We start from the raw sequence: 17,886 nt of genomic DNA, 5'->3' as shown, positions 1-17,886 counted from the left end.
CGCCGCCGCTTGACGGCCGAGGAGGAATGGCTGGGCTGGGAGGAGGAGGAAGAAGAGAGCGAGGCCGCGGCGGCGGCGGTGGCCCGTGCGAAGGCGAAGGCGGCCAAGGCGAAGGCTTCCAAGGCGAAGGCCGCCAAGGCCAAGGCCGTCAAGGCCAAGGCCAAGGCCAAGGCGCAGCCGACGAGCACCGGCGACGACGACGCGTCGAGCGCCGACACCGCCTCTTCGGAAGAGGTGACGAGCAGGAAGCTCCACCGCGATGACGACGACGAGGCGGGGCCATCAGCGAAGAAGAAGAAGTAGATAGTTTATATGTATTTAATTATATTTTTTTCGAAGTTTTATATATAATTTGTTTATGTTCAACCGATTTGAATATTATTAAATAGTTTCTTTCTAGCCAAAAAAAATACTTTTAATATTTGGGGGCGGCGTTTGGGGGACGCGGCTGGGGAGCGACGTCCCCCAAACGCGGCACGAACAAAACACGTCCCCCAAACGCTCAATCCGGCGCGGTTTGGGGGACGGTTTGGGGGACGCGGCTGGAGATGCTCTAAGAAAGTAGAGCTGGTCGATGCGGCAAGGAATGGGCCTGCCATAGCTGATTCTGTCCGCGTGTCCATGACACAGAGCAGTCGCTGTCTGGGAATCTTGCACGGGCTCTGTCTCACTTTACTCCGCGTGTCCAAGGAGGGGAACGACACCCACGGGCGCCATCGCCACCAGCCCGATCTAAGCCGGGCATGACTTTCGTCTGAGTCGTTGACCATCTCCGAAACACCTAGAGCATGGGCAGACCACCCTTGAGCCTCGCACCGCTGCCGCCACAACGCCTCGTTGATGAAGTCGCAAAAAAATGCAGACCACTCCGACACACCCCGCAAAGCCGAGGATCCGGTCAACCTCCATCTCCACCTCCAGCCCGGCCAGGCACCGCGGCCACCACACTCCCCTCCGGCCCGAGCAAACGCTGCACACAACGGTCCTCGCCAACTCTAGGAGCCCGCCCACGTGTAGATCGCCCCGGCCCAGCAGGCACAGATCGGGCCCGAAACTCCAGCTTCCGTTCTCCGCCGCCGAGAGACGCAGACCGCACCGAGCTCGAGGCGGCGGACCTCTGCTCGCCGAGGGCTCTCCCTGGACGAGCTTCTTCGCACCCCTGACTCCAACACCGGCCATGCCATGTTGCCTCCCGACGACGCTGCCGCTCCACTCCGCCCCCTGCTCGCCGCTGCAGACCTCGCCAGGCTCCGCCACCCCTCCCGAACCCCAGCCATGCATCGCAGAGGCCCGCGAAGCCCCGCGCCGCCCATGACGCCCCGCCTCCGCACGTAGGGGGCCCGCCGAGGCGCGCCTGCCCTCACCCGCTGTCTTCGATGGCCAGGCGTGGCCGCCACCGCTGGCCCTGGCGGCGGTAGCGGTCGGAGGAGGAGATCCAGGCGGCGACCTCTAGGGTTTGTAGGGGGCGCCTCCGGAGTCGCCCGTGCGTGTCGACCCGGGGGGGGGGGTCGAAACTGTATCATTTCATTTTCACATTACGTGCCTAACGTGCTTTGTGGTATTCTGTATACGAAGACCCTGGACTTCTTCCTCTCCCCGTCCACAGTAACGAGAGGCGATTTGTGAAATCCCGTAGGCTTCCCACTTCGCCGGCGCCGATTCGTCGGGTCCCTCGGCCTCCGCCGGCCGCTCCGGCGGCGGGAGGGCGGGGGAGCCTCGTCTCGCTCCGTGTATATAGTAGGGGTGCGTATGGTGTCCGGCCGGCGGCGTCGGGGCGGAAGCGGCGCGGCCGGAGTGGTTTTGCGGGCGGTGGTTCTTCCCTTCGACGGCGGTGCTCTCCGGAGTCCTGGCGTCGATCTACCGGTCTCCGTCGAGCCTGCGGGTCTACGGAGGCTGCCGGCCTCGACTTCCCCAGCTGCCGGATGCCGCGGGGCGGCGGATCCGGCCGGAGTTGCTGAAGGTGTAGGTGGTACCGTACCAGATCGAGGATGGCGTCGGCGATGCAAGGTGGAGGTTCCTCGGAGCCGAGTTCCGTCGACTTCCCGTCCGCCGGGGGTCTCCTTCCGTTCCAGGGCTGTAGTGGAGGAGCGGCGGCGGCGCGCCGTAGTACGTCTTCGTTGTTGTCGTCGTCTTCGTTTGCTTGCAGGACCGGCTTGTATTTTCTTTGTTTCTTTGGTTTTTTTTTTTGAGGTATAATATCACTTGATCTTTCCTCGCAAAAAAAAAGGAAAGTTGTTTGTGTTTTTTTTTTGTGTGCCTTTGGCTCATCAGCCTGTACGGATAATTTTCGGTAAACCGGCCTGGAAGACGTACTTCTGAGCACCCGTCAGATGTCAGCTGTGGCCTTCGGAAAGCTCAGAGTCAGCGGGCTCGGACAGGGACACAAACCGGCGAGAAACTGAAGGATCCAGGCTCGAGATCCGCCACCCCATCACCAATGGCGGGGGCGATCGCCGGCGCGGTGGCGGCGACGCTCCTGCTGCTGTTGCTGGCCTTGGCATCGGCCGGGGCCGCCGCGGGGGACGGGCGGCGGCTGCACACACTCTTCTCGGTGGAGTGCGGCGACTACTTCGACTGGCAGGCGGTGGGGCTCCTCCACAGCCTGCGCAAGGCGGGGCAGCCCGGCGGCGTCACCCGCCTCCTCAGCTGCGCCGCTGACCAGCTCTCCTCCTACCGCGGCCTCGGCATCGGCCACACTCTCCAGGTCCCCTCCTACAGCCGCCACCCCCGCACCGGCGACTGGTAACTCTCGTCGCCGCACGCACATAACACACCACTCTTCTCTTCACACCCCGTTTATTGTAGCGACTTGTTTATAAGAATTAATGCCCCTTCTCAAGTTCACGAGACTCTTGTTGTTTGTTATTGTTCATTTAAAATTGATGGTATAATTTTTGAGACTCTTCGCCTGAAACTGAAATGTTTGGGGGTGGGATTGCAACGGATAGCGAAATTATTACAGCCAGCATAGAGTGCTTCTGTACTGGGAGTTTATACTGCTAGTTGTTTGGGTTGTGGTAGCTGAGCAGGCAGGCTCTTTTTTTTCGTGTTGTGAAGTGATTCAGTGACAATCGGGGGGATAAACTGGGCAGATGACTACAAGTTTGGAATTTTTTTGTCTAGTTAAGATTGCAACTTAAGATTCTTCACATATATGAAATGGAAGTGAGCTTAGTGCGCTTTGTGTAATTTTTCATGTGCAGGTACCCAGCCATCAATAAGCCTGCAGGGGTGGTACATTGGTTGGAGCATAGTGCTGAGGCGGACAATGTCGACTGGGTCGTAATCTTGGATGCAGACCAGATAGTGCGAGGTCCTATTATTCCTTGGGAACTCGGAGCAGAAAAGGGAAAGCCTGTTGCAGCTTATTACGGGTATGGTTTTAGTAGCAATTCTGCATTGCTGACCTTTTGTCCACTTTCTTGCCTAATATGGTCATAAGTAATTGGACAGGATGTAAGTTCGATGTAATCTAATAATTTGGACATATGGCGCTCATCATTCCTTCTGTAGCATACCTTTGTTTATAGTTTCACTTGTTAACTCAGGTTCTATTTGCCCTCGGTATTTGGCACCAAGTGTGCTATTCTTATTTCTGAACATGTTAGAGAAACATGAAAATTCCTTGTATAAAGTTGAGTTATAGCACGAAGCAAGCCTAGGTAGCACATCACCTATGCAACATTATATCTGGTCTCTCGCTTGGTAGTTAGGTATTCCATATTCTTGTCCGATTGGGACTCAGCTTCTAACTAATCTTATTTATGTATTCTCCTAAATAGGTATTTGAAGGGCTGTGATAACATTCTTGCACAGTTGCACACTGCACATCCAGAATTTTGCGACAAAGTTGGCGGAATTCTGGTCATGCATATCGATGACTTAAGGGCTCTAGCCCCTTTGTGGCTTTCGAAGACTGAAGAAGTGAGGCAGGATAAGTCCCACTGGTCAACTAATATTACTGGTGATATATATGGCATGGGTTGGATCAGTGAGATGTATGGTTACTCATTCGGCGCTGCAGAAGTAAGCTCGATTGCTATTCTTCATTATGTATTGTTAAAGCAAATATTTCCAAACTATGTATTTACATGCTCTTGCATCTATCTTCAGTTTTACAGTGTATAATACTCTGATCGTCTTCAACAGGTAGGTCTACGGCACAAGATAAATGATGACATAATGATCTACCCAGGTTATACTCCAAGAATTGGCATTGAGCCGCTTATCCTCCACTATGGTTTGCCATTTAAAGTTGGAAACTGGTCTTTCAGTAAGTTAGAACACCATGAGGATGGTATAGTTTATGATTGCAATCGCTTATTTCCTCCACCACCATTCCCTAGAGAGGTAAACCGTCTTGCTAAGCATATTTTGTGATCTTCTTTTCTTACTGGTAATTGGTAGCTACATATACTGTATGCGACTTTTTAACATTATTAACTTTATAGGTTGAGGGAATGGAACCGGACCAGAATGTGAAGCGGGGCTTATATCTAAGCATCGAGTGTATGAACACATTGAATGAAGGGCTTCTTTTGCATCACACATCTGTTGGGTGCCCGAAACCACAGTGGTCAAAGTATCTGAGCTTCCTTAAAAGCAAAAGGTTCTCAGAGCTTACAAAACCAAAGTACTGGAGCAGTCCAAAGGTTGAGAACAAAGTGACTGTCCAACATGTTGCATCGCCCAAAAGCAGACATCCAAAAATACACACCCTTTTCTCTACCGAGTGTTCGTCGTATTTTGACTGGCAGACTGTTGGGCTCATGCACAGTTTTCGTTTAAGCGGTCAGCCTGGTAATATTACACGCTTATTGAGTTGTACAGATGAGGAAGTGAAGAATTATAAGGGACATGACCTTGCTCCCACACATTATGTTCCATCTATGAATAGAAATCCATTGACAGGAGACTGGTATATACTTCTGACTTAATATTGTGTTTGAAACTTTTGTTAAGTACATAACCTATTGGATTTTTTTCTGCTTAGGTACCCAGCAATCAATAAACCAGCAGCAGTTCTCCATTGGATTAACCATGTGCAGACTGATGCTGAGTTCATTGTTATCTTGGATGCTGATATGATCATGAGAGGACCCATCACTCCATGGGAGTATGGTGCAAAACGTGGTCATCCTGTTTCAACTCCCTACGAGTAAGATTTTTATGTGGTGTGCTATGGAATTTGCAGCATGCATTTTGTGTTTTTTGTGGTATTATATTTCCTGTTTCACAGATATGTTGAAAGGTGCTCCTATGCATCACCTCCATTATAAGTTTACACAAATCTTGGTGTAACATCTAAGGGTTCATTGAACCAACTTACCGCTTGGGTGCTTCAAGATTTTTGCAAGTCTCCATTGCAAATTGAGACACTGATGCATGTAATTACTGCACATATGCGAGGAATGTACTAATATCATCTTTTCTGTCCGTCAGCTATCTGATTGGTTGTGACAATATACTTGCAAAGATACACACTCGCAATCCATCTGCATGTGACAAGGTTGGTGGTGTAATTATCATGCATATTGATGATCTCCGACGCTTTGCTATGTTGTGGCTACACAAATCGGAAGAGGTTCGTGCAGACAAAGAGCACTATGCGACAAACATTACTGGTGATGTATATGCATCTGGCTGGATAAGTGAGATGTACGGTTACTCTTTTGCAGCAGCCGAGGTATGTATGGTTATGATTTATCTTTCACCTTTTTGTTTTTGCAATTGCAAGCCTAAGGGCTCTGGCTGCACGCTTGCACCACATTAGTCTTGCAGGCTATATTGGTGTCGAGTGTAATGCATGCATTTGAACACATGTAGCTATAAATATCAATGCAAGTATTATGCTACTAACTTCTAGAGTTATTCTATGAAGAGCGTGTACTCGTAATTTGTAGAAAGCTAGTATGGTCAGCACCGGTTGGCAGTTAACTCTCTCGTTTCCACTAGTAAATTTTCTTGTGAATGGTGTTATCCTGCTGCTTGACGCTTTCTTCTTCACTTGCCATGCAGCTTAACCTGCGGCACATCATAAAAAGTGACATATTGATATATCCAGGATATGTTCCTCTACCTGGAGCTAAATACAAGGTTTTCCATTATGGCCTGAGATTTGGTGTTGGTGATTGGAGCTTTGACAAGGCTGACTGGAGAAATACTGATATGGTAAACAAGTGTTGGGCCAAGTTCCCTGAACCACCTGATCCATCTTCTATCACAAAAGATGATAAAAATGCACGGGAGAGGGATCTTCTCAGCATTGAATGTGGGAGGGCTTTGAACAAGGCTCTATACTTGCACCACAAACGCAGAAATTGCCCTCGGCTGAGCACCACTACAGGCAACATCTCCAAGAAAATCGAGGAAGTCTCAACCACCAATAAACTTGAAAGCGTTACACAACGGTCATCCACGACTACAGTTGGACGAAATTCAGAGACCATGGATGTGACAGCACAGCAGGCTATTGAAAGTGCCACAGGATCACGTGCACATAGACCAAGGAGACTAGCCAGATCATCAAAGATATGGATTATTGCTATCTGGGCAATATCCGTACTTGTTTTTTTGCTGGTAATCTCGATGTTTTTCTCGGATCAGAGGAGAAGTGTTTCAAGATCTAGGGCTTCCAGAAGCCAGAAGGCCCATATTTGACTATAAAAACAAAGTAACAAACAGTATGATCATAAGTTATATCTTTGCCAATACATCACATAAAGGGAGTACAGAACCATGATACTAGAGGCAAACACCACCTAGTTGAGCTATCAGAAGAACTCGGAGGAGATTGACCATGGAAATTCTTGTCATTTTTGACAAGTTTTTTTAGTTGCTAGTAGCAGATTTTAGTAGCCACTACTGCAGCTACCTCCGTTGTATTTAATTTTGTAGGTTTTTGCTTAGCATGGTGTAATTGATAGGCTTTCCCCTGTTTTCCCTTGTCAGCTAAAGGTTCAAATGTGTAGAAAGATGTATGTGATTAAGTAGCATACAAAATTACAAATACAATAAGCATTTAGGTTTGCAACCCAGGACTGCTATACATACATGTGTTTTCGTTGACCATATTATAAAATTAAGTTTGTTTTCCCCTTGTCAATACAGGATTGTGTTATACATACATATATTGCCTTTAAAAATGTCAATAAATAAATGGATACTGCCTTTTGAAACTCTTGTGACAGCTGAAGCTCACATGATTGTACTGCACCACCAAAGCACATGCTATTGCATTTTACATGATAATAATAATCATGTACAACAAAGCATATACTATTTTTTGTACAATAAACTTCCTTTTGTATTTGTAAAAGAACATCAGGAAAACAACATAGCAAGTTGAGAAAAGTAGAGAATAGCAAGTTGAGAAAAGTAGAGAATCTGTTTTTTTAGTGGAAGTAGAGAATGGGTACCACTAACAAAAGGCTGACCTTCGAGAAGGATGTTGGTGCAGCTTGCAGCCCTCTTGTGCTTTCATGTGTCACACTCGGAGTGGTCCCCGCATGCGTACTTTCGCATACCGGGAGTAATTTCACACACGTACTTCCGCAATATATCATGCATGTGTAATTACAAGTTCAACATAGCTCTTTTACATGTATCCAAAAGTACAACTAGAGTGAAATACTAAAGTGCAGGTATTCAAAAGTAAAACTATAGAGAAACCTGAAATACATCAAAGTATAATTGTACTATTGAAATCCGAAGTACACCCTTAGTGACCTGAAGTACACCAAAACATAACTATGCTGAAACTAGAAGTACGACGTACGCTAGGAACCAGGGTACAACTGTGTTGCAACCCAAATACACCAAAATTTACCCGTGGTAGTTTTGGAAGTACAGTTTCACAAAACCTACCAACATGAGATATAATTTTGAAAGATCTCGATGAGAAGATCTCAAAAGTGAAAATGGTTCGTAATTTGAACGAATGATTTTCAAGAGATTTCATTTTAAAAATTTGAACCTAAAAAAAGAGGAAAACCGAGTCATCCCACCCCTTTGGTAGCTTCTCTCACCCCTCACACCACTTTGCTTGTCCTTGCGACAAGTGTAACCACTTCCGGTTTACTTTTTTTTGCACCACGTTGAGCCATGTGTTGTGCACAACGCGCGTACTTCCCTATGCCAAGGTCATGCCTTTTTTTTAAGAAAGTCTAGGAAACATGGCCGTCGTTGCAAAAACAAAGAAAGATCTACGCTCTAAAGCCACACAAATTAGTGTTTTCCCTTTGGTGTACATAGGTTCAGCTATCACAACATCTTCCGTGGTTAGGGACGCCGCCACTAGTGCCACTACCTCCTCTTCCACCGCTCCAGTCGGGCATGTCGATGCATGTGTGCGCTTCAAACAAAGTGAAACATCACATAAAACTATAATTACGTGAACAAATTTGCATGATCTTTAGCACCATCTTTTGGAGATCAAAGATCTCAATAGTTACTTATGCCTAGCAAATTACTACATGGCTAAATAACTTGGACCAAAGCTGCACTCCATACAATGATGGCATGAATTATTTGCTAACTTTAGTTGAAATACGAAATCATCAATTAAGTACTTGTGCATGCCGTGCTGGATCGTCGAGGCGGCTGCCGCATCACACCTACCTTGTCCTCGAGGCCAATTAATGGCTTCGTTGAAGTCGAGAGACAACACCTCATGGCCTTGCGTGGGGACGTCTTCCTTCGCCGCTACTTCGTGGGCTTCATGTTGCTTCCATGAGGTAGTCAAAAGCAGCCGCATACAAACACGTTGGCATGTGTGCATATGCACATCAAGAGCGGATGCGTGCTAAACGGTTTCCCTCGTCAAGCTCGGCGTCGCTCACCACCTCCCGAATCCTCCATCGAAAGTTTGAAACCCTAGTCGCTATCTCGATCAATCTGTCAACCTAGGGTATTTAATTTAGCCAATCGATATGCCCCTGCGACAAGTGTCAAGAGAAGAGACCACTTCGCGTTGGTCTTTTTGCACCACGGTGAGCCACGTGTCGTTCACAGCGCACGCAGGTCGAGCATTTTTTTGAAAAAAGTTTTTTATTAAGAATCTGTTGTTCAAAAAAGAGTAGGGAATAAGCCCCTAACGTGAAGCCCAAAGGCCCATCTCAGCCTATATGACCCCATTCCGTCACCATCTCCACCCGGCTCGGCTATCCCTCACTCTGGCTACTAGTTCACTTGGCACGGCCAAAACATTTCGAAATCCCAGCCCCCAAAATCCCCACGCCTCGAAATTTTTCCCGCCCGAGCCCGCGAAACCCTAGCCGGATCTCCGGCCGGCGGCGCCCCCGGCGGCCGGCGAGATGCACATCAAGGAGGTGTGCCTGGAGGGGTTCAAGTCGTACGCGGGGCGGACGGTGGTGCCGGGGTTCGACCCGCTCTTCAACGCCATCACCGGCCTCAACGGCTCCGGCAAGTCCAACATCCTCGACTCCATCTGCTTCGTGCTCGGCATCACCGACCTCCGCCAGGTGCGCGCCGCCTCGCTCCAGGAGCTCGTCTACAAGCAGGGCCAGGCCGGGGTCACCAAGGCCACCGTCTCCATCGTCTTCGACAACTCCGACCGCGCCCGCTCCCCGCTCGGCTATGAGGACTCGGCCGAAATCACCGTCACGCGCCAGGTTACACCTCCTCGCCCTTCCCCGTTTTCGTAGTGCGCCCGTTACACTTCCGTCCTTAGGGTTCTCGAATTTGGCGCTAGTTGGTGGGTTGAGAGTTGCCTGTTGTTGATTTTCGAGTTCATGATACTGATTCAGGTGGTCGTGAGGCCCACGGAGATGCAGACTGCAATGCTTCGAGATGTAGTTTTGAGGGGAGTTTTAGAATTTTGATAAATATGGACATGCTCTTGATTTAGATCGTTGTAGATTTGGGGGATTTATAGTGTAGTACTCCCTCAGTTCCAAATTAACTCTCGCAGCTTTTGTCCCAAACGACCACCTGAATCAGTATCTAGACCAAATTTAGACCAAATCTGCGGCACTTAATTTGGAACGGAGGCAGTATATACTAGCCCGTAATAATGCCTGGTGAATTATTCTAATTAATTAATGCAATTGATCTGTTTTAAATGAAGTCGCTATCTGCAGTTTGTTTTTCTTCATATTTGTATGTTTCTTTTCGACCAGCAGTGCCTCAAGCTTTAATCGGTATTGATAAACTACTCTCTTGTATTTGTAGATTGTAGTTGGTGGAAGGAACAAATACCTCATAAATGGCCATCTTGCACAACCTTCCCGGGTGCAGACTCTTTTCCACTCTGTGCAGCTTAATGTGAACAATCCTCATTTCCTAATTATGCAAGGACGTATTACCAAAGTGCTGAACATGAAGCCTCCAGAAATTCTTTCCATGTTGGAAGAGGCAGCAGGCACAAGGATGTACGAAATGAAGAAGGAATCTGCTCTTAAAACACTCGAGAAGAAGCAGAATAAAGTTGAAGAGATAAATAAACTCCTTGACGATGAAATCCTTCCTGCGCTAGAGAAACTTAGAAAAGAGAGGTGCCAGTACATGAAATGGGCCAATGGTAATACTGAACTAGATCGACTGAAAAGATTCTGTATTGCTTACGAGTTTGTTCAAGCTGAGAAAGTGCGAGAGAGTGCACTCAGTGGTGTAAACCAGATCAGGGGAAAGATTGTTGAACTGGATGAAAGCACAGAAAAGCTAAACGGAGAGATACAGGAAATGGACAAAAACATTGCTACCTTAGCTGCTGAAAAAGAAGCCAAACTAGGTGGTGAGATGAAGGTCTTGTCGGAGAAAGTAGATAAGATCCAACATGCGCTTATTAAGGAAACTTCTCTGATGAATAATGAAGAGGAAACTCTAAGGTCAGAAGAAAAGGCTGCTGACAAGGTAATATATTTTTCATATTCATGTCACTCAATAAGTAACCCACATTTATTCCTAAGTACTTACAGTGTGACCTACATGCTATTTGCTTATAGATTCTCAAGAACATTGAGGACATCAAGAGATCTATAGTTGAGAGAGATGCTGCTGTAAAAAAGGCAGAGGATGGTGCGTCTGATATGAGTAAGAGAGCAGAGGATCTGACAAAGGAGTTAGATGAAAGTGAGAAAGAATATCAGGTATGGAAAATTTCACAAATAATAGAATGTATCAACAGGGCAATGTCTTGACTGAGTTTTTCTGGATACTAAATTCTACTTTACACAGGGTGTGCTAGCAGGAAAAAGCAGTGCAAATGAGAAGAAATGCCTAGAAGATCAACTTAGGGATGCAAAAGCTGCTGTTGGAGAGGCAGAATCTGGACTAAAGCAGCTGAAGACAAAAATAAGCCATTCCGAGAAGGAGCTGAAAGAGAAGAAAACTCAGATGAAATCCAAGCGTGATGAAGCTACTGCAGCTGAGAAAGAGCTGAAAGCTAGGACAAAAGACTTGGAAGCTATCAAGGCATCCATGGGGTCTATAAATTATGAAGAGGGCCAGATGGAAGCTCTGCAAAAGGTATGCAAAAAGTGATCAGCTTTCATGTGGCATAAATGGTGCATAGTAGAAGTATCTTAACCAAAATCTTGGAAATGTTGGGAACTATTTTTCATTACTCTTTGTCACCTATAATCGATTGTAGGATCGATCGTCAGAGGTAGAGGTGGTTCAGAAATTGAATGACAAAGTTCGTGCGCTTACTGGTGAGCTGGGAAATGTCCACTTCAGCTATAGAGACCCTGTTAAGAACTTTGATAGATCAAAAGTGAAAGGAGTAGTTGCACGGCTTATAAAGATAAAGGATAGCTCAACAGCAACGGCATTGGAGGTTGGTCTTAGCAAACTCCTGATTTTGGTTCTGAAGTTGATTTTTTTCTTGCAGTGAACTGGTTTAACCACATCAATTGAACTTTTGTCAAATCATGCAGGTTGCTGCTGGAGGAAGGCTATATAATGTGGTTGTTGACTCAGAAACCACTGGAAAGCAGCTCCTACAAAATGGTGATCTCAGAAGAAGGGTAACCATTATACCGTTGAATAAAATCCACACAGGTACTATACCTGATAGAGTCCAGCAGGCAGCTCGTAGAATGGTTAGTGAATGCTTTGTTTTCATTCGCTGGATTGACTGGATATAATCTTTTGATTGACTTTGAAGAATGGCATATTGATTGCTATGTAGGTTGGAGCCGAAAATGTAACATTAGCTCTAGAACTGGTTGGCTATGACGGAGACGTAAAGGTTGGTATCTTCATCCTATTATTGCGCAATTTGCATTTTTTTATACAATATTCTATTGGATATTTTGGTCTACTAGATTCTAATTTATTTCAGTGACTTGTGATCTGTAGTGCTAGAAAAATATTCTGCCTTATCTGTACCTACCTTGTCATTCATTATATCACAATCTCAAAGATATATAGGTGTGTTGTCATTTGTGTCTTGATTCTTGAAGAGATTTTTTTTTATTGCAGAATGCTATGGCTTATGTCTTTGGTTCGACATTTGTGTGTCGAAATATGGAGGCGGCAAAGGAGGTAATGTAGCTTTCTTCACAAATAAGTTTAGTTACTCTATTATAACTGAGTGTGCCTATCCAGTTATAATATATAAGCACTGTTGGTTCTTGCTGATATAGGTGTTTCTGTCATTCTTACAGATTGCCTTCAATAGGGATGTTGGCAGTACTAGTGTGACTCTTGAAGGTGACATTTTTCAGCCTAGTGGTCTATTGACTGGAGGTAGCCGCAGGTAATTTTATGCCACTTTCTACACTTAACTAGATGCTTGCATCTGATTTGTTTTTAGATGAATTCTGTAATGGGTGTTCCTTCCTGGTGCTATGATGATATCCCTGTTGTTTGGAAGTACTGTTTAAATAACCCCCGAGATGATTGTGCTACTCTGGTTGGTGACATGGCTGAAGATGCAGATGTTACCTCGACCTCCAACATCATGAAAATGCTAGGACAAAAATTTAATTCAGGAGAATTTGTTTTTTTCTGCAAGTTACTGTTTTTTAGGAATCCCAAAATTTTATGAATGTGGAACGAGTAATTGGAAATATAAATTGGTCAGATTTCTGGTCCTGGACTCGGTGAATACAAAATTTATTGTACATCTAAATGGATTACCTTATGGGCTGCTTAGATGGTTTTGGGTCGTTTTGGCCCAAAATGTCAGGGGGTGATCTAGACTTTTCTCTAAAAACTATGGTTTCCTGCATTCTTAAGGGACTCAAGGGCAGACATGTTCATCAGGTGTTTTTTATTTTTTTGGTACTGGTTGGTCACAGTCAAAACTTTGAACTTACTAGCACTGAGCCCGTGCATTGCTTCGGAAAACCACACAACAGGCAAGGATTTAGGCCATGGCCACGGGGATTTTCGGAATAGCCTTGGTGTCATGGGAGCATTGTCTGGTTCTGGCAAATAAATGATGGCAGAAAGACAAGGGATGTCAGAGCAACTAAATGCCATCTAAGAGGTGTAAGTGAGACATAATTTAAATTTTGAAACGCATGTTGTTGGGAAGTAAGGATGAGACGTGGCTTGAAGACAAAGGTCAGGGAATAAAGATAACAGGAGGAAATGGTCTTTCATCGTGTTAGAATAAGTAAAGAGGTTCGGTCATGTGTGCACAAATAAAATAGTGTTGGTTCCAATGAGACTAAGAGTGTATTTAACTTTTTTTTACTAAACTCTGATTCACACTTATGATTATAATAGTGCATTTTGTTTATAAGATGTCTTTTGCATGAGTGTTAGTCCACCTGTATGGATAATTGTAGTTGTTTATTCAAGTCCTTTGCAAGTTGCTGGCCCACATATAGTACTCCCTCCGTCTATAAATAGATGTCTTAGATTTGTTTAAATTTGGATGTATCTATACACTAAATAGTGTGTACATACATCCAATTTTTGACAAATCTAAGACATCTATTTTTGATAGAGATAGTATACAAGTACTAGTGGTGGGAGAGTGAACTCACCACCAACTTCAGACTTTATAAGTAGGAAAGAACTGGTGTTGGTCATCTTTGGCTTGTTATAGTTGTATTTTCTGGAGATAAGCTAGATTACTCTTAGAAAGCAAAACAAGTATCCTGCACTTGTTGTCATTTTGTCTACTAATCTGATGAGATAAACACATTCTATGTTTCCCTCTAATGATTACCCATGCTATAATGTTATAATGCAGAGGTGGTGGGGACTTGCTAAGGAAACTCCATGAATTAGCTAAAGCTGAGGCTGATCTCTCTGACCATAAGGACAGGCTCTCTATTATTGAACAGAAGGTATTCACTTAATGCAATGTCAATACATGCTCTCGTGTTCCCTTTGGAATTCACATGTATTTATAGTACTCTCCATAACCCAGGGCCGTGTTATGTGATGTGATACTGCAATACACTTTATGAACCACATTTTGCTCTTAATATCTGCTTTTGTCTGTTAAGTTTCAAAATTTATACTTCTGTTTTGCAAAGACAAAGAAATGACACTAGCATGTATACACAATGGTCTAGAAGGAAGATAGATTTATGGTGCTACCAATTAAATTCTAACCCTGGATTATTAAGCATGTATTAGTTTTTGTTTTTTGAGTATTGATTATCTCTGTTCATTGGTCTGAACATGTTATACATTGGCATCAGCTGTTAGATTGATTTTTCTTGTGGAATGCTTGACAATCATGTGATAAGTAGATATATTAATTTACCTTGTTTTCCAGATCGCTGTGCTTCTGCCTCTGCATAAGAAGTACGCCGAGTTGAAATCTCAGTTTGAGCTCAAATCATATGATCTGTCATTATTTCAGAACAGAGTTGAGCAAAATGAACATCACAAGGTATTGTTTTGATGCTATCGATATGGTTACCTCAGCACTTTCAGCTTCAAATTGGACTGACAATTGGTCTATTTGTATTTTAGTTAGGTGAACTTGTAAAGAAACTCGAGCAAGAGCTGGAGGAATCAAACAATGAGTTAACTGATAAGCAAGTGCAGTATAAAAAATGTGTCTCCACTGTTTCTGAGTTAGAGAAGACGATTAAGACTTATGGCTCTGAACGTGAAGGTCGGCTCAAAGCTCTAGAAATGAAGATCAAGTCATTGAAATCGGAAATGCAGTCCATGTCGAAGCAGTTAAAGGTTGGCTTTCTAACTATGTTTTCGCCATAAGGGATTTGCACTTTTCCCTGTGTGATATTATTTTCATGACTTCATTATTTTATTCTTAGTCCAGTCATGAGCATTTGACTGATAACATATCTGTTGTTTCTATTATTACTTGTCCGGGATAGGCTCATCAAAGTGAGAGGGAAAGACTGATTATGGAGAAAGATGCAGTTGCTAATGAGCTTGCTATGCTTGAAGAGCAATTAATAACTTCGAAAGCTCAGATTACTGCCCTGTCTGAAACCTGGGGCACATATCAGAGCAAGGTAGTGCAGTAAGCTCTGTAATGGTTTAATTTGTACTCAACTACCGGCCTTTGGATGTCATTCATTAAATTATTCTCGTTTGTTTCACTCATCGCATGCAGGTTGCTTCCACAAAGCTAGATTTGGATCAAGCTGAATCTGAGCTCAATATTGGCCGTTCCAAACTGAAGGAATGCGACACACAAATAAACTCCCTGTCCAAGGAGCAGCAAAAACTTCAGCAGCTACTTAGTGATTCAAATGTTGAAAGGAAGAAAATGGAAAACGAGGTACTTATGGGGTGTAATCTCTGGTGCATAATTCTGCTTTACAACTAACTTGTTTAGCATTGTACTTAATGGGTGTAATATCTGCTGCATAGTTTTGCTTTATAACTGACTTAATTTTTGAACTTAATGTATCTTACAGGTTAAGAGGATGGAGATAGAGCAGAAGGATTGCTCTTCCAGGGTTGATAAGCTAATGGAGAAGTACACTTGGATTGCAACTGAGAAACAGTTGTTTGGAAGAAGTGGTACGGATTACGACTTTGCCTCGTGTGAGCCACACAAAGCACGGGAAGAACTTGAAAATCTTCAAGCTCAACAATCAGGGTAAATCTTTCATCTTAAGGAAGGGAATAAAAAAATCCACATGCATCTGTTTTTCTGGATAATTGTACTCTTATCAGCTGATTAATTTACAATGCAAAGCACTGACTTGTCAGTCAATTGTCAAATGCAGTCTTGAGAAGAGGGTTAATAAGAAAGTCATGGCAATGTTTGAGAAGGCAGAGGATGAATACAATGATTTGATATCGAAGAAAAGTATCATCGAGGTAGGTCTTGCCATATATATATTTCTTGATAACCAACCTGGGTTGAGTTTTGTAGCAGCATGCAACATACCTCTTTTATTGTCATCTTCAGAATGACAAGGCAAAAATCAACAAAGTGATAGAAGAGTTGGATGAGAAGAAGAAAGAGACCTTGAAAGTCACATGGCTCAAAGTTAACAAGTAATTATCCTTTATCATTCTGTAATCTTTCTTAGCAGATGCACGACTGCATGAAATATTGCTCATACTCTGTAGTGATATTATTCTGTTTACTCACAAATGCACAAAGTTAAGTAATCTCTCATTTCTATTTCCTGTAGGGATTTTGGGTCTATATTCAGTACTCTTCTACCTGGTACAATGGCAAAACTTGATCCTCCTGAAGGCGGTACCTTCTTGGATGGCCTTGAAGTTCGCGTGGCATTTGGAACAGTTTGGAAGCAATCTTTATCTGAACTCAGTGGAGGACAGCGGTCCCTTCTTGCTCTTAGTCTTATCCTGGCTCTACTTCTTTTCAAACCTGCACCGCTTTACATATTAGATGAGGTATGTCTGCATGTGATTTTCCATTTAAATTGCTCGCCAGTTACCACTATCATGTTTAATATTTTTCAGCCCTGTATGCCCCATGTCTCGGGTCTTTGCGCCTAGGTTTGGTGGGATAGGATAAAATTGGATTTTCTTTGATAATCCTTGTCAGCTGATCTGGATGTTATTGCACTGCAGGTTGATGCTGCGCTTGATCTGAGCCACACCCAAAACATTGGTAGAATGATAAAGGCACATTTCCCACAGTCCCAGGTAAGCATGCTCCTCTAATTTGCACACTTCTGTGACGATTCAAGTGCAGTTACTGTGTGTACCTGTGTGTTGGGAACTTTGTTTCATCCTTTCAGTTGACAATTCAAAGTTGCTAACTACCACTTTCTACTGTCTTTGCAGTTCATTGTTGTGTCTCTAAAAGAGGGTATGTTCAACAATGCGAACGTGATATTCCGAACGAAATTTGTTGATGGGGTGTCCACTGTGTCACGAACAGTCCATTCAAATAAGAAATGATAGGCATGCATTATTCTGAGGCACGCTCTGAACTTGAAACTTGGTCACTCAAAAGATGAAAATATAGCTAAATAACGGCTTGCCATTTTTTACGCAGAAACACGCAATGTATGGAGACAGTCTGTGTGAAGAGCTCTTTGGCCATGATATTCAACTGATCGGTCCCCAATGTTGTGCACTAGTACGATTTGCCTGTTGGCTGTTGCTACAAAACGGCTCAAGCCCCTCGCTTGTCATGGCCCTTAACATCCGGACATCTTTGCAAACCTATGTAACTCTGTATTAGAACAGTTTGTTAAGTTGGTGTATATATTTAACTGATTGCTTCGTATTTTGGTCTGACGGGTTTGGCCGGACAATTTTCTATTGTGTTTTGAACGCTCTTGCATGCAAGAATGGTTATCATAGTATAGTATAGTATGTAGCTGCCATATTAGTATGACACATGGAAATGTCTATGAAGTGTGTCATTTAGTGTTTGTTTATTTGGTTCAGACAACCTGTTTGTGTTTTGGTGTAATAATATTATTATATATGTATCCACCTATTATTGACTCCAACTGCATTCGTGGGCAGCTTTATTAGTAGTACATC

The 17,886-nt window shown here is 44.1% G+C and overlaps 2 protein-coding genes across 2 annotated transcripts; both read left to right on the top strand.

Annotated features, from left to right (window-relative positions):
* The first annotated feature begins 2,437 nt into the window (after nucleotides 1-2,437).
* LOC124668130 (peptidyl serine alpha-galactosyltransferase-like) lies at nucleotides 2,438-7,016 on the top strand. The gene is made up of 8 exons (XM_047205323.1): nucleotides 2,438-2,742; nucleotides 3,204-3,374; nucleotides 3,783-4,026; nucleotides 4,150-4,350; nucleotides 4,452-4,918; nucleotides 4,994-5,158; nucleotides 5,443-5,686; nucleotides 6,019-7,016. The coding sequence occupies exons 1-8, from the start codon at nucleotides 2,438-2,440 to the stop codon at nucleotides 6,658-6,660; spliced, it is 2,439 nt and encodes an 812-aa protein (XP_047061279.1). The 3' UTR covers nucleotides 6,661-7,016.
* A 3,219-nt stretch (nucleotides 7,017-10,235) lies between these two features.
* LOC124666138 (structural maintenance of chromosomes protein 2-1-like) lies at nucleotides 10,236-17,305 on the top strand. The gene is made up of 19 exons (XM_047203491.1): nucleotides 10,236-10,872; nucleotides 10,965-11,108; nucleotides 11,197-11,487; nucleotides 11,612-11,797; nucleotides 11,898-12,062; nucleotides 12,152-12,211; nucleotides 12,445-12,507; nucleotides 12,630-12,721; nucleotides 14,171-14,267; nucleotides 14,705-14,821; nucleotides 14,905-15,123; nucleotides 15,276-15,416; nucleotides 15,518-15,685; nucleotides 15,825-16,009; nucleotides 16,140-16,233; nucleotides 16,325-16,413; nucleotides 16,554-16,779; nucleotides 16,960-17,034; nucleotides 17,176-17,305. Exons 1-19 carry the CDS (start codon nucleotides 10,309-10,311, stop codon nucleotides 17,290-17,292), a joined length of 3,093 nt encoding a protein of 1,030 aa, XP_047059447.1. The 5' UTR covers nucleotides 10,236-10,308; the 3' UTR covers nucleotides 17,293-17,305.
* The last annotated feature ends 581 nt before the right edge of the window (nucleotides 17,306-17,886 follow it).

The sequence above is a fragment of the Lolium rigidum genome, chromosome 6 (genome assembly GCF_022539505.1).
Source record: "Lolium rigidum isolate FL_2022 chromosome 6, APGP_CSIRO_Lrig_0.1, whole genome shotgun sequence".
Taxonomy (NCBI): Eukaryota; Viridiplantae; Streptophyta; class Magnoliopsida; order Poales; family Poaceae; genus Lolium; species Lolium rigidum.
Note: the sequence above shows the minus strand (reverse complement) of the source record. Positions and strands in the feature narration are given on the sequence as shown.

Excerpts from the sequence above, each read along its gene's own strand:
- LOC124668130 (XM_047205323.1), top strand. The coding sequence starts at position 2,438 with ATGGCGGGGGCGATCGCCGGCGCGGTGGCGGCGACGCTCCTGCTGCTG. Across the intron at positions 4,027-4,149 it reads ACTCATTCGGCGCTGCAGAA|GTAGGTCTACGGCACAAGAT; the intron begins GTAAGCTCGATT and ends CGTCTTCAACAG. Across the intron at positions 5,687-6,018 it reads ACTCTTTTGCAGCAGCCGAG|CTTAACCTGCGGCACATCAT; the intron begins GTATGTATGGTT and ends CTTGCCATGCAG.
- LOC124666138 (XM_047203491.1), top strand. The coding sequence starts at position 10,309 with ATGCAAGGACGTATTACCAAAGTGCTGAACATGAAGCCTCCAGAAATT. Across the intron at positions 15,417-15,517 it reads GGGGCACATATCAGAGCAAG|GTTGCTTCCACAAAGCTAGA; the intron begins GTAGTGCAGTAA and ends CATCGCATGCAG. Across the intron at positions 16,414-16,553 it reads ACATGGCTCAAAGTTAACAA|GGATTTTGGGTCTATATTCA; the intron begins GTAATTATCCTT and ends TATTTCCTGTAG.